Here is a 15,834-nt window from a genome sequence, read left to right as displayed (position 1 = left end):
TGGCCAACTTCTCCCATCCCAATGAAGGGAAGTTGACCTGAAACATTAACTGCTTCTCTCTCCATCGATGCTGCCCGACCTACTGAGTATTTTCAGCACTTTGCATTATTACTTCAGGTTTCTAGCAAGTGCTTTTCGAATCAAAGGATAGACTGAATTCCAGGTCGTTTTGTGTGGTAACAACTCCATGAGATTAAACTTCATACATTGTGCACGACTCCTCCTTTCTAATGGAAGGAACAGCGCGTCACGTGGTCGCTGTGCCCGCCCGCCCCTCACGAAGCTCCGTCGTCACGGGGGCGGGCCGACTGCTATAATTGGCCACTGCGGTCGCCAATCACGGCCAAGGCCTGTGGGCGCGGGGCGGCATTGCTGGAGGTGAGTGTGAGGGGCTGCCCGCGGAGCGTGGGCCAGCTGGCGAGAGGCAGGCGGGCGGGCAGGCGGGCGAGTGCCGAGCCGCGCCATGCGCGGGTGGACCGATCCACCGCGGGGGGGGGGGGGGGAGCCGCGCGCGGCGGCCGTTGGGCGCGCGAGGGCCGCTGCAGGCGGGCGGGCGCCGTACCCGGGAGGTGGATGGCGGGCCAGCAGGGAGCCCGGTCCTGCGGGTTTGTTTTGGAACATCTCGCAGTTACCGAAGTATCATAGTATCCAGCGAGCGGGGAGAGGAGAGGAGAGGAGAGGAGGAATCATAAGGGCAATTACAAGTTGTTTTCTTTTCGAGTTAACATTGCATTGGATCTGAAACGTCGGGAGAGTGAGGTGTTTGGTTGGAGGCAGGAACCCTCCGGGAATATGACCAACCTAGTTTTGCGGTTATCATGTCAGCTCTTCAGCTTCTGGCCAATTTATCTCATGTGGAGCAATAGGTGGGCTGCTTTCACTTTTCCGGAGAGCAGCTGTCTTCATGAAACCTGCTTTAATCTGCTGGTGTCAGTTAAAGGCAAAGCATGGTCCAGTATAGGAGAAGGCTACAGATGCTGGAGTCTGGAGGAAGAGACAATGTGGTGGAGAAACTCAGTGGGTCATGCACATATGCTACCTGACCCACCGAGTTCCTCCAGGACATTGTGGGTTGCTCCAGATTCCAGCATCTGCAGTCTCTCGTGTCTCCAGTCTGCTGGATGAACTCTGAGCATCAGGAACATCTGCTGGATGGTCCTGATGTAGGTTTTTGACTCAACGTCAACAATTCCACCCCCTCCCTCCTACCCTGCCGCAGATGCTGCTCCACCTGCTGAGTTCCTCCAGCACATAGTTTGTAGCTCCATGGACCAGTATAGGATGTGTTTTCCAAGGGTCGAGAGACTTTTCCTTCCTTTCTGTTGCTTGGATCCTATATTCATTTGCAGGGTGTGGTAAGGACAGCATTTAATGCCCAACCTTGATTGTCCTTGAATTGAGTGGCTTATGGGCCACTTCAGAATCAAGTACATTGCCATGGGTGTCGAACTGCATGTGGCCCAGACTGAGTAGGAACCCAATGTCAGGATGGATTGAACCACAGGATGCATCAGATGATGGAACCAGCACTTCCTTACTGATATAACAAGGAAGGTCCCAGCTTTGGTCTCCTTCAAAGAAAGTAAACAGAATTGACACAGATCATGTGCAATGTCTGCCTTGGTAATGGAAGATGTTCAATGACCCAAGGGGCTGTGCTGGCCATGAGCCCTGTATGGAAAACAATGCATTGACCTGCCCAGGAAGATAAGTTGAAAGAGGCACCTCATATCCTCATTTAGTATCTCAGAAGGTCTTTGACAAACTGAACGTCGAACTGTGGGTCTTCTCATGTCATGTAAAAGGAGAAAATTAGGGAATCCAGTGAATTTTTGTGATAATCTGGTGGTTTTGTGATCATCATTCTTGACAGCAATTTAGTTTAAATACCCGAAATTAAATGTACTCCCCTCTCCCTCCTCCACATGCTATGCTCTACACACAGGCATTTGTGCTTTGGCGAGCAGGGGATTTAAAATCCTAAACTATCTCTAAACAGTTAGTCCTGACCTCTAAATTGCTAGTTCAGTAATTTAACCACAATGCTGCCACATTTTTGAATTACTTAGGCAGCAATCTCTGTGATGTGGTCTTGCATAGGTAGTGTGCCACTGTTTAAAGTTGTTCCTCTTTGTATTCTACATTGAAATGTGTGCAACATATTGAACTTTACTTGTCTAATCCTTCTTGACAACTGTCTTACCCAGGGGATGTTTTCTTATGCTGGAGTCAATGTAGTTCATTTCAGCAGAGATTTGTTGTGTACTCCCTTGATGTTCCTGTACCCTGGATAGTGTTCGGTAGTTGGTACTTTGGCTGATCTTCTTCTCCTGAGTCTGGGACAAGTATAGCACCTGATGAGAATGGGAATGAAACCTGGTGTGATTCCTGACTGTATAAATTGGTTATGAGATTCTAAGACTAGTGCAAAGCGATCGCCTAGTCGGCAGTTGGTCTTGCCAATGTAGAGGAGGCCACATTGAGAGCACTGAGTGCAATAAACAAGGTTGGAGGAGGTGCATGTGAATCTCTGCCTCACCTGGAAGGGGTGTGTGGAGAAATGGCAGATAGAGCTCAATCCAGATGTGTGAGGTGATGTATTTTGGGAGGTAAAATGGAAGAAGAACACCCACAGTAAATGGTAGGACTATTAGGAGCATTCATATACAGAGGGATCTTGGGATGCAAATCCATTGCTCCCTGAAAGTGGCAATACAAGTGGATAGGTTGGTAAAGAAGGTGAATGGAATGTTTGCCTTCATTGGGTAAGGTATAAAAGTTGGCAAGTTGCATTGCAGCTGTATAAAGCTTGGGTTAGGCCACATTTGGAGTACTGTATGCAGTTCTGCTTGTCACACTAAAAGTAGCATGTGGAGGCTTTGAAAATGGTGCAGAAGAGGTTCACTAGGATGTTGCCTGGATTGGAATGTATTTGCTATTGGACAAAGTTGAATTGTCTTCTCTGGAGTGTCGGAGGCAGAGGGGCGACCTGATGGAAGTATATAAAATTATGAGAGGCTTTGATAGGGTAGATGAAGTCTTTTACCCAAGGTGGAAATCTCAAATACTAGAGGACTTGGGTTAAAGGTGAGAAGGGGAACATTTAAAGGAGATATATAAGCTATGTTTTGTTTTTGCACAGTGGTTGGTGCCTGGACCATGCTGCCAGGGAGGTGGTAGAAACAGATACGATAGCAATATTTAAGGGGCATTTAGACAGACACCTGAACAGGCAGGCAATACAGGGATATGGACTATGTGCAGGCAGATGGGAATAGTTAGATCGGCATCGTGGTTGGCATGGATGTGATGGACTGAAGTGTCTGTCCCTGTACTGTTCTTTGTAACTGGTACTTGTTTGCACTTAGTGTCACAACTACATTAGGTGCTACAAGACATTTTTTTTAAACAGAAAATTTTCCCCTCACTTTTTTTTCTCACCTCCTACGTCTTTGGGCAGATATCCTGCTTTCAGTTTGTGAATGACGCTTTGAGTTCTCATTGGGTTGTATTGGCCAGTAATCTTCTCTGGCATTGTGGCAATGCTGTCAACATCTGGAAAGTGTTTATAGAGTGAGACTTTATAATCAGAAAGCATGGGACAGATGTACTTGTTTATTTTTAGGAGAAGCAAAAAATCAACAAATGTTGAAGATAAATTGATGTATACCATTGCAGATGAATGAGTTTCTTGTTCAGATAGGAAGGCTTGTCATTTTCTAACTTTTTTCTGCTTAGTTCTGCTTAACTGGTGTAATAGGCACTTAGCCTCTTAGTTATTTTGCTATTCAGTGGCTGACTTGTATCCTGACTCCTTTTACCCACTGTTAGTCTGTATCCTTTAAATACTCTAGTCCAATTGAAATCTAACAGTCTTAGTTTTTAAACTTTCTATTAACATATCCTCAACAGCTTTTGGTGGATGAAAGTTCTGGTCTTTCAATGTTCTTTGGTGTCTGATATTGCCCCCAAATAGCTTGGCTCTAACTTCTAGTTTATGCTTTGCCCTGGATTCCCCATTAGAGGAAATATTTTCTTCCTCTGTATTTTTATTGATGTATAAATGGGGTTTTCACTGCCATGCCAAGCATTTGATGCCCACTGCTAGAGAAACAAAGGACTGCAGATGCTGGAATCTAGATGAAAAACACTGATGCTGGAGGAACTCAGCAGGCCAGGCAGCATCCGTGGAGAAAAGCAGGTGGTCAGCATTTCGGGTCAGGACCCTTCTTCAGGACTGAAGATAGGAAAAGGGGAAGCCCAATATATAGGAGGGAAAATAGAGCAGTGATAGGTGGACAAAAGAGAGGAGGCGGGGTGGGCCCAAGGTGGTGATAGGTAGATGCAGGTAAGAGATAGTGATAGGCAGGTGTGGGGGGGGGGGGGCAGATCCACTGGGGGATGGGACAAAGGTAAGGAGAGAAAGGGGGAAAAAAAGGGGGGAGGGTAGAAAAAAGAGAGAGAGGCTAGGACGGGGAAGAAGAGAAGAAGCATGGTGGGGGGGGTGGGGGGTTATTTAATGTGGGAGAATTCGATGTTTGTGCCATTAGGCTGCAAGACGGAAAATGAGGAGCTGTTCCTCCAGTTTGCACTTGGAATTCTCCTGGCAGTGGAGGAGGCCGAGGACTGTCATATCAGTGATAGCGTGGGAGGGGGAGTTGAAGTGACTGGCAATGGGGAGATGCAGATGGCAGTTATGGACAGAGCACAGGTGTTCTGCGAAACCGTCACCTAGTCTGTGTTTGATCTCACCAATGTAGAGGATGCCACACTTGGAGCACCGGATGCAGTAGATGATATTAAGGGAGGTGCAGGTGAATCACTGTCTCACCTGAAAGGACTGTTTGGGTCCCTGGATGGAGGTGGTGTAGGGGCAGGTGTTGCACCTATGGCAGGGGCAGTGGAAAGTTTTGGGGATGGGTGGGGGGGGGGGGGTGGGAGGAGTGAACTAGGGAGTTGAGGAGAGAGCAGTCCCTGCGAAAGGCAGAAAGGGGTGCCCCCGCTCTCGCCCCCACCCCTTCCAGACCCAACAGGGATAGGGTATCCCTTGTCCTCACATTTCATCCCACCAGCCTACATATCCAACACATCACTCTCCACCACTTCTGCCGTCTCCAACAGGACCCCACCACCAAGCATATCTTCCCCTCCCCACCCCTTTCTGTCTTACACAGGGACCGCTGTCTCTGCGACTCCCTAGTTCACTCCTTTTCCCCCCTCTGCCCAAGAGAATTCCAAGTGCAAACTGGAGGAACAGCACATCATTTTCTGTCTTAGAACCTTGCTGCCTAACGGCATGAACATAGAATTCTCCCACTTTAAGTAATCCCCATCCCCCCTTCCCCATAACCCCCCACCCAACCATGCTGCTTCTCTTCTTCCCTTTTCTAGCCTCTCTCTTTTTTCTACCCTTTTTTTTCCTTCCTCTCCTTACCTTTGACCCATCCCCCGATGGATCTGCTCTCCCCTCCTCCCCCACACCTGCCTGTCACTATCTCTTACCTGCATCTACCTATCACCACCTTGTACCCACCCCACCTCCTCTCTTTTGTCCACCTATCACTGCTCTGCTTTTCCCACCTATATATTGAGCTTCTCTTTTCCTATCTTCAGTTCTGAAGAAGGGTCCTGACTCGAAACATTGACTGCCTGCTTTTCTCCATGGATGCTGCCTGGACTGCTGAGTTCCTCCAGCATCATGATGCCCGCGGCTAATTGGCCCTGAGAAGTTGGTGATGAACCACCGCCTTGAAGTACTGCAAAAAAAAATGAGAGGTTGGAACTGAGAGAGACAGGAAAGAGTTAAGTGTACTTTTGACAGACCAACCAATGTAAATATACTCACTCAAATCCTAGTGTAAAGTTATCCTTATAGATGTAGTATAACCTTGTTTCATTACTCTGGAGGCAAGATACAATGTATGGAAAAACTTTTGAATAATTATATCTGTGTGTAGCGGTTGCTACCGCGAAATAAAACAAGACGCTAGTCGGAGGATTGTCGAACAAGAACTGGTTTATTTTCCCGCCTTGCGCGGGCCCTTTAAGGGAGACTGTTCCCGCCCAATGCAACCGGCAATGACGTAAGTACTACGTCATCAAGACTTTCCCGCGCGCGGGTTCTCCCCGTTGCTCAGGAAAGACGAGGCCCGCCGCCATCTTGGGCCTCGTCGCTCCGACGCCGCGCGACCCGACTGCCGAGCCGGTTCGACCGACTAAACGGTGAGTCGCCACATGTGAAAAATATTTTTACAGTAAATTGAAAGACTACTGTGGAAAACCAGTGCACTTTACATACAGAGTGAAATGGTACCATTGTATGTATGTTCCTCACATCCAATCTCACCAACGTTAATTTACTTTAAAAATATTTTTTGTAGATACGGTTTTTGAGAATCATTAATTTGTGGAAATATGAGTATCAAATTTTGTTGATTAATACTTGTGAGAAAAATTGGGATATTTTCCTGTGTTGAATATGCTATAAATATAAGTCATTGTTATTGACATTGTGAAAACACTATAAAATTACAAGCCTTTATTTCTTTTAAAAACAATGAGTTAAAACAAAATGTTCTAATTTTACAAGTACGTAATAGTATTTTGATAGTTGTCAATTTGTGTGTCTTATTTTAAGTTTAATTTTGAGTCACTTTTGAAGGTTGAAATGAGTGGATATGGATGAATTTAGTGAATCTCACCATGGTAATTGATTTGTTCTGGGTGTGTGCCAAGATATGTGCTTTGGAGCTCCCAGTGTGATTTGTATTTAAATTTGTATGTATAAGGTGGGGAACTACTTGTGCTTCATGTGTTCCTTTTCGCCTTGTACTGGTTTGGCTAATCTTAGGAGAATTGAACTGAAAACCAACTTGGTCTAGTGGGAACTTCACACCTAAGGGATTCAATGACTCACTGTACACTTCTATTGCAAAATCGTGCTCTGTAAATCAAATATCAACATTAATGTATTAGGTGGAATATCACTTGTTGTGTGAGGAGAGGGGGAGAAGCACATTGTCGGAATGGAATAGTGGGAGCTCATGTTTTCATCTAATGGTGATTATCCTGACTACATGAATGTTTCTGTTAACTTCCAGGATAAAAGTCCCTGAAGATAAATTTATCTAATTTATATTTATAAATTTAGATTTAGTTTTCATGGTTGTTTTAAAAAAAAGAGAAAATGCTTGCATAATATGTGCTTGTCAAGGGCTTTACAAGCTTCTTGCTTTGTGAGCTGCTTAGGTGCATAATGTAGAATTCTGAGGACATTTGGAAAATTAAAACTTTTTATCCATGTTTACATCAGTTTGTATAAATCTTTTATCATCCTTCCGGGATTAACATTTATTCACCGATAATACCAGTGTATATAGGACAGCCATTTCCAGTTGGGGCAGCATCTAGTCTATGTGGCAAAGTTTGAAGAGTACTTTGCTCTGTCATTGAACTGTGTTGTTTCACCCTTGTATGAATGTAAGCTGCAACAACACGTAGGAGAAGGAAATGGGCCAGTATGATGGTTTTGGATAAAAGAGGAGGCTTATGTGGAGCATGGATCAGTTTAGTTGAATAGCCTGGTTTTGTGCTATAAATATCATGTAATATATTAAAACCTAAAGTGTGTATTTTTATCCCGGTTCTTTGATGTACATTCTCTTTGTACCATTTGTTATTCACAGATGGGAGTACTAATATTTTCTTTTGGTTTTGCCATGGGTTGTTTTGATAGAAAATTAACTGTCAGTTTTCTCTTTTTCAGATGCAGATTTTTTTAAGTAATTAAACTAGTCCCTGCAATGAGTGATTGACATGGAGACTCGATGTACGGCTCGAACCCTCCAGGTGGTGGATACAGAGTATAGTGCAGATGCTGTGGAGTGGTGCCCTATTGACAAGTTTCATAATGTACTGACCTGTGGTACTTATCAATTAAAGAGTCCCGAGGAGAAGGTACAGTGTTGTTTACAGGAAGGGAAACTTTTGCAAACAAATCTCTCATTAGTTATTATTAGAAATGTTGTGGCCTTCCCTAATTTGAAGGTTGTAATGCAATTCGGGTTTCTAATGAATCAAACAGGAGTAATACTGATAATACTTAATAGTGCAGGTTTAGAAGGTCAGTGATTCAATCTGAGCCTCTGCTGATCTTTTGCAGGCTGCAGTGGGGTTATTACAATTATCCTGAGAACTGACCTGTGGAGTATAATAAAATAGCATTGTTTCATTACAGCCCATTGATCTTCTTCACAATGAATCTATAGAGATAGCGGGCAGGAACAGATTTAACTGTGATTCATTTCATGGTTCAAAGAACTCCTTCACAAACAGTCTTACAACAGAGAGATATCTTGAATGTGGATGTCTTATATTAACATTAAAGCTTTAACTGATTTTGTTTGTATCTTTGACTTATCAGGGTTCAGGAGATTCTGAAATTAATGAGCCCCAGCTCCGGCAAGGGCGCCTTTACCTATACTGCTTTCAACAGAAACAGCTTTATTCGCCATTAACAGAAGTGCAGAGGATTGAAATGCCTGCAATATTAGATCTCAAATGGTAAGCGTTTAAAAAGAAAGGGTGTAAAGTATCAAATAGGGCTTTTACGAACATAAGAATTAGGAGCAGGGATAGATCATACCTAGAGCCTACTCCACCATTGAATAAGATCATAGCTAATCTGATGTAAGGAGTCTGTATGTTCTTCCCGTGACTGTGTGAGATTTCTTTGGGGGCTCCGGTCTCCTCCCACATTCCAAAAAGAAGTATGGGTTAGGAAGTTGTGGGCATGCTATGTTGGTGACGGAAGAGTGGCGACACTTGCGGGTTGCCCCCAGCACATTCTCGGACTGTATTGGTTGTTAACGCAAAAAGATGTGTTTCACTGTGTGTTTCGATGTACATGTGACTAGTAAATATTATTATTATTATTTAATTGACCTCTACTCTTCTCTTCCACCTATTGCCCATAAACCTTGTCTCCCCTATAGTCCAAAAATCCTTTTGTCTCAGCTTTGGATATATTTCAATGATTCAGCCCTCGCAGTAGAGATTCTCGATTCTTTGGGAGAAGAAATCCAAACTTTAACTCCAATGAACATAGGCTCAACCTTTCCACTTTAGCCAACCACTTTATTCCAGGAATCAACTTGAGGAACTTCTCTGAACTCCTTCAAACATGCATTTAAACCCTTAGATCGGAGACCAATTTGTACACAGTACCCCAGCTGTGATCTTGCCAGTGCCCTGTACACTTGTAGCATGACTTCATTATTGTTACATTTCATTGTCCTTTTAATAAGGGCCATCCATTTGCCTTCCTAATTAATTGCATTCTAATTTTATGCGTTTTATGTACAAGAACACCAAACTCTCTTCCATGATAAGCCATGAAAATCTCCCCTTCATTTGTCAAACCATTTGTGGGAAACAATGACATTTTCTGTGCAATTTTTCTAACATATTAGTGACTAATTTGTATTTTGTCCAATTCCTAGTCTTCCCATCTCTGTTTACTCTTGAAAAGGTGGTTGTGAGCCAACTCTTGAAGTCCTTTGGTGAAGGTACTCACTTTTGGTACGTGATTTGGTACAAAGTAATAGCAATATATTTCGAAATTAGAGTAGTTTGTGGCTTGAAGGGGAATCTGCAGTGGTGGTGTTCCCACATGGGTACCTTTTGTTCTTTTAGGTGGTAAAGGTCAGAAGTTCCGGAGGTGCTGAGGAGGAAATGCAGTGCATTTTGTAGCCAAAGTGTGCCCGGTGGTGAATGGAGTGACTGTTTAGGGCAGATGCCAATCAAGTGGGCTACTTGGATGTGGATGATGTTGAGCTGCTCAGTGCTGTTGGGGTTGCACGTTTCTTGACAAGTGGAGAGTATTCCATCATGCTTCTGGCTCGTGCCTTGCAGATGGTGGAAAGGCTTCAGGATATTAGGAAGTGAGTCACTTGTTACAGGATACCCAGCCTTTGATCTATTGTAGTCACAGTAATTGTTAATTTCTAGTCAGTGGTAATGCCCTGAATGTTAATAATAGACACTCAGTTATGGCAGTGGCCTTGAATGTCAAGGATAGGTGGTTAGATTGTCTTTTATTGGAAGTGGTTGTTGCCTGGTACTTGTGTGGTGGTATTGTTACCTGCCACTCATGAGTTCATTTCTGAAAGTTCACTAGGTCTTCTTGTTTGCAGGTTTAGACTGCTTCATTTTGTTTTGAGGTACTAATGGAATTGAACATTGTGCAAGAATCAGTGATCGTCCCTGTTGATTGAGCATTTGAAGATAATTGCCCCTGAGGAACTCCTACATTGATATCTTGCGGCTGTAACTACAACAACCATCTTCCTGTGTGCAAGTTATGACTCAGTCAAATTCTACCTTGATTTCATGGGCAGTGACTCTTGCCTCACCTTGCAATTCATTTCTTTTAATCTATGTTTCACACCAAGCCTTTGCTAGGACCCAAGGCTATATGGTTATGATGAAACCCAGATTTGTAATCAGTGAACAGATTTTTGGTGAGTAAGTGCTGGTTGATAGTCAACAGAGTGTTAATTAGATTGGATTTTCCCTGCTTTTGTAAACACGACACACCTGGGCAATTTTCTGGATTGTTGGGTAGATGCCAGTGTTAGAATTGTTCTGAAGCAGCTTTTCTGGAAGTATGTTTAGTTCTGGAATGTGTTTTCAGTACTATAGGGGTGATATTGTCTGGCCCCATAGTCTTTGCCACATCTGTGTGCTGAACCTTTTCACTCCGGGTGGTATCAAGAACCATACTGGCTGAAAACTGGCTTCTGTGATGATGGAAGATTTTGTGAGGACTCAAACTTTACAGTCATTTTCTGGGCCCTGCTTGTTGATTCCCAGTCTAGTATTCATTATACTTGTACACCTTCAAGCTTCATTTTTGAGGGTAACTATGTTCTTGGAACCACCTCCCCCTGTTTAGTTGTCCACCACCATTGATGACTAAATGTGACAGGACTACATTGCATTGATCTGATCTGCTGATTGTGGGTCTGATTATCTCTTTTGTTGGATGCTGCTTGCTTTTTGATTGCATATTATTGCAAATTGAATCAGCTTGTTTGTAATTGTTCTCTTTTTACAAAAATTTTGGAGGTTATTAAAATGTATTTGGGACATGAGTGATGAGCTGGAGGAAAAAAAATCAGTATTCACTTCATTAAATGAGTTGCGTTAGTGAATGACTAGATATTCAGAAATAGATATTCTCTTACAAATAACAATCTGCCTACAGGAGAGACTAATGAGATTGAACTTGAAGGATTATCTTGTGTTGATCTGAAATTTGTAACAGTCATTTTGTAGCAGTCAGAACAGATGCCCTGGCCAAACTAATAAGAACTTCTAACCTGATAATGGGAACGATGGTTGCATTTCTACTACCATCCTAAATGAGAGCTAATTTACTGCAGACTGGACCCCTAACCTGATATTACTGTAACCTGTATATTGGACATGGGGAGCGTGCATGTTTTGAGACAGCATGATTCTCATGTCTTTTTTTTTTGGTTGGTTAACTGAAATTTTGCATGACTCTTCTATGTAATGAGATGTGTTCTTCTGAAAGTTGGGGTATAAACTAAAGCTATCTTGATTGCAGGTGTCATGTGCCAATAGCTGGGTATCCTGTACTTGGCGTAGTGAACGCTGAAGGAAGTCTCGAGCTGTATAATCTGACACTATGTGAGGTATGTGTATTTTTTTTAAGTCGTAGAGAAAATGCTGGAATCTTTTATTAAGGAACTGGGAACTTGAAAAATATTAGTAGGGATTATCAAAGCGAAGTCATGTTTGACAAATATATTGCAATGTTTTTTGATAGATGAGGATAAATTAGTTGATGTGATATATTGGGATTTTCAAAACGTCTCTGATAAGGTGCCACACAAGGTTATTAAGCAAAGTTAGAATACCTGGCATTGGGTTTACTATACTGGTGTGAATTACTAGTGAGATTGGCGTGCCTGAGGTGATGGATTTGTTGGAGGAGGAGAGAGTAAGCACGTTGTGTCTATACTCTGTAGAGTTAGAAGAATGAGAGGTGATCTCATTGAAACCATACAACATTCCTAAGGGGTAGGTTTGTTGATGTTTCCCTTGATGGTAACATCTAGAACTGTGGATCACAGTCTCAAAAAAAACTGCTTGGCTTGAGTACTTGTTTTTACAAAAAAGTAAATGTCTCTTTGTTTAAAAAAAACCTTCAGTCTTATGCTGAGGTTTTTTTAAAATATCTACTTACTCTCCACACGTCTGAACTGTTGGTCCAACCACTGTTACTTTGTGAGTTGAACAGTTCCGTGTAGAAGTACAGAGGAGGAGAATCCTTGACTAGTTTGATTCTGCATGTTCCTTGATGCCAGCCAAGACTAGGGGTTGGTTGTGATGGTTAAACAGGGAAGCTGTTCCCATTTGCAGATGGTTTGTGGAAAAGGGGATTGAGATTTATAATTTTGGTGAAATGATACAAGGGGGATGAGGGGAAAAACTTTTTGAAAATTCAGGGAATTGTTACCTGGAATTCACAGCTTGTAAGAGTATTTTGAAATCGAATCAGTAAGTACCTTCAAAAGGGAATTGGATAGAAAATAATTTGGGAAATGGGACTGACAGAATTGCATTGTTAAGATCTGGTATACACTCAGTGGGCTGACTGGTGTCCTTCCGTGCTCTGACAATTCTGTGATTCCATGAAGAGCTGGGTAGATGATGGCCTGGAAGATATCATCCATGTTCTGATTAGTCATGGGAGAAACTTAAAATAGGAGGGCCAATGGCAAATGAAGTTTAATTTTGGGTGACTGGTCTTTATTTTGGCATATTTGCTGGATTATCTTGCTTTATAAATTCTAAAAAGAGCACTACAGTGGCACAGAGTAGAATTACTATTTCACAGTTCTGGTGACCTGTGGTCAATCCTGATCTCTGGTGCCATCTGTACAGTTTACATGTTCTTCTCGTGACCATGTGCTTGATTTCCTCCCAGATTAGAAATACGTGAGAGTTGGTAGATTAATTGATCATACTAAATTGCCATCGTGTGTAGGTAAGTAACAGAACCTGGACCGATGTGGGGAGAATAAAATGAGATTGGTGTAAGTGGATGGTCGATGGTCTGCATGGACCCTGTGGGCGGAAGGGATTGTTTCTGTGCTCTATGACTATGACCTATTGATCCTGATAGTATCATACCATTACCTTCAAGGTGTACCTCCTTTCTTTCTTTAATTTATTTTTAATCCTAATTAACAGAGGATTATCTGAAGAGGATAGCTAATATTGTGCCTTTATTTAAGAAGGGCAGTAGGGATGAGCCAGGGAACTACAGGCTAATGAGTCTTGCATTAGTGGTGGGAAAGTTATTGAAAGGGATTCTGAGAGACAGGAATTATTTGCATTTGGAAAGGCAAGTAATGATTAGGGATAGTCAGCATGACTTTGTGCATGGAAATTCATGTCTGGCAAATTTGATTGAGGTTTGTTTTTGAAAAAGTGATCAAGAGGATTGATGAGGGCAGGGCAGTAGATGTGGTCTACGTTGACTTTAGCAAGCCCTTTGACTAGGCCCTGCATGGTAGGCTGGTCTGGAAGGTTAGAATGCATGGGATTCAGGGTGAGCTGGCCAATTGGGTACAAAATTGGCTTGGTGGTAGGTGGCAGAGTTTGGTAGTACAGGGTTGATTTTCCAGATTGGAGGCCTATGACCAGTGGTGTGCTGCAGGGATTGGTGCTGGGTCCTCTGTTGTTTGTCATATATATTAGTGATTTGGATAAGAATGTCACTGGCGTGATTAGTAAATTTGCAGATGACACCAAAATTGGTGGTATAGTGGACAGTGAAGAAGGGTGCCTAAGGTGACAATAGGATATAGATCAACTGGGAAAATGGGCAAAGGAATGGCACTTGGAATTTAACTCAGATGCATTCTGGGCAGTTAAACCAGGGCAGGACGTACACAGTGAATGGCAGGGCCCTTGGCAATGTTGTTGAACAGCAAGATTTTGGGGTACATGGTTCCCTGAAAGTAGTAACACAGGTAGATGCTGGTGAAGAAGGCATATTGCTTTTCTTCATTGGCTGAGGCATTGAGTACAAGAGATGGGACATCAAGTTACAGTTGTACAAAACATCGATTAGGCCATACTTGGAGTATTATGTGCAGCTGTGGTCGCCACACTACAGGAAGGATGTGATGAAGCTAGAGAGGGTGCAGAAAAGATTCACAAGAATGTTGCCTGGACTGGAGAACTTAAGTTATAAGGAGAGATTGGATACACTGGGTCTGTTTTCGCCTTGAGTAAAGGAGGTTGAGAGGTGACATGATCGAGCTATGTAAAAATAAGAGGCATTGATAGGGTAGATAGCCATAGTCCTCTGGTAGGGATGTCCAAAGCTAGAGGGCATAGGTTTAAGGTGAGAGGGAGAAGGTTTAAAGGGGATCTGACAGGTAAATTTTTCACACAGAGCAGTTGGTATCTGGAGGAGGTGGTAGAGGCAAACAGTAACAACATTTTAAGAGGCATCTGTACAGGTACTTGAATGAGAAAGCAGAGAGGGATATGGAATTAATGCAGGCAAATGTGGTCAGTATAGATCAGCATGATGGTCAGCATAGATGTGTTGGGCCAAAAGGCCTGTTTCTATGCCGTACAACTGTACAACCCTGACATTTCTTTTCCGGAATGTTTGTATATATCTTACTTTGTGCATGATTCCCCTTTCCTTACATTAATATAGTTTGGAAGTCAAAGACTGCTTTCACGTGGTACAGGGTCGCCCAGTGGTGCAGCTAGTAGAGCTGTGCTAGAGGCCTGGGTTCAAACCTGACCTCTGGTGTTGTCTGTGTGGAGTTTATATGTTCTCCCTGTGAATGCCTGGATTTCCTCCTATGTCCTAAATATACGTGAGTTGGTAAGTTAATTGGCTACTGTAAATTGTCCTTAGTGTGTAGGTGAGTAGGAAAATGAGAAAAAAGGATTATTTTGGGTGGTAAAATGTGTGGTTGATGGTCAGCATGGACTCAATGGGCTGAAGGGCCTGATTCCATGCTGTACTTCTCTGTACTGCTGTGGTCATTCTTCATTTGAGGCTAGATAGTGGATGTCCATTATTTATAGCTGAGCTCAACTTTTGTCTTTGCTTGATGTGAGCATGTGCACATTTTGCAGTACTTGCTGAGCCTTTTAAGCCTTTCCTTTATGGGGTATCAAAACGTTTCCATCTGGTCACATGTGTTTTGCGACCACAGACAGTTAAGTTTGCACTAATTGAAATTTATTATGTATGAAGTTATGTTTTTGGTTTCTGGTTCATCATGAAGAAACATTTTTTTAGTCTTTGAGTGATATTAATCATGTGGAGATTTAAAAACAATTTTCCTTTGTTTTGAGGGTGAGTTTCAGAATCAATTTATTATCACTGGCTTTATGACGTGAAATTTATTGTTTTACAGCAGCACTACAGTGCAAAGACAAAATTGCTATAAATTACAAAAATAAATAAATAGTGCAAAACAAAAGGAATAACAAGGTAGTGTTCATAGGTTCATGAATCATTCAGAAATCTTATGGCAGACAGGAAAAAGCTTTTTTCTGAATCCTTGAATATGAGATTTCAGGCTCCTGTACCACCTCCCCAATGGTAGTAATGAGAAGAGGCATGTCCTGGTTGATGAGGTTCCTTAGCGATGGTTGCTGCTTTCTTGAGGCACCGCCTCTTGAAGATGTCCTTGGTGGGAGGGAGGGTTGTGCCTGTGATGGAGCTGGCTAAGTCTATGACCCTATGCAATCTCTTGTGATCCT

At 42.7% G+C, this 15,834-nt stretch overlaps 1 protein-coding gene across 4 annotated transcripts in view; it reads left to right on the top strand.

The window, feature by feature from the left end:
• The first annotated feature begins 268 nt into the window (after positions 1-268).
• dph7 (diphthamide biosynthesis 7) overlaps positions 269-15,834 on the top strand; it is a 29,233-nt gene continuing 13,667 nt past the window's right edge. Inside the window, exons 1-4 of one of the 4 annotated variants that reach the window (XM_052037048.1) lie at positions 269-378; positions 7,766-7,956; positions 8,423-8,562; positions 11,633-11,720. In XM_052037048.1, the coding sequence (XP_051893008.1) occupies positions 7,816-7,956; positions 8,423-8,562; positions 11,633-11,720 (369 nt within the window). In that variant the 5' untranslated portion in view covers positions 269-378; positions 7,766-7,815. Of the gene's footprint in view, positions 379-5,617; positions 5,832-6,066; positions 6,223-7,765; positions 7,957-8,422; positions 8,563-11,632; positions 11,721-15,834 lie in introns of those variants that run through there. The other 3 variants (XM_052037047.1, XM_052037049.1, XM_052037050.1) reach the window with 3 other exon arrangements.

The sequence above is a fragment of the Pristis pectinata genome, chromosome 23, assembly GCF_009764475.1.
Source record: "Pristis pectinata isolate sPriPec2 chromosome 23, sPriPec2.1.pri, whole genome shotgun sequence".
NCBI lineage: Eukaryota > Metazoa > Chordata > Chondrichthyes > Rhinopristiformes > Pristidae > Pristis > Pristis pectinata.
Note: the sequence above shows the minus strand (reverse complement) of the source record. Positions and strands in the feature narration are given on the sequence as shown.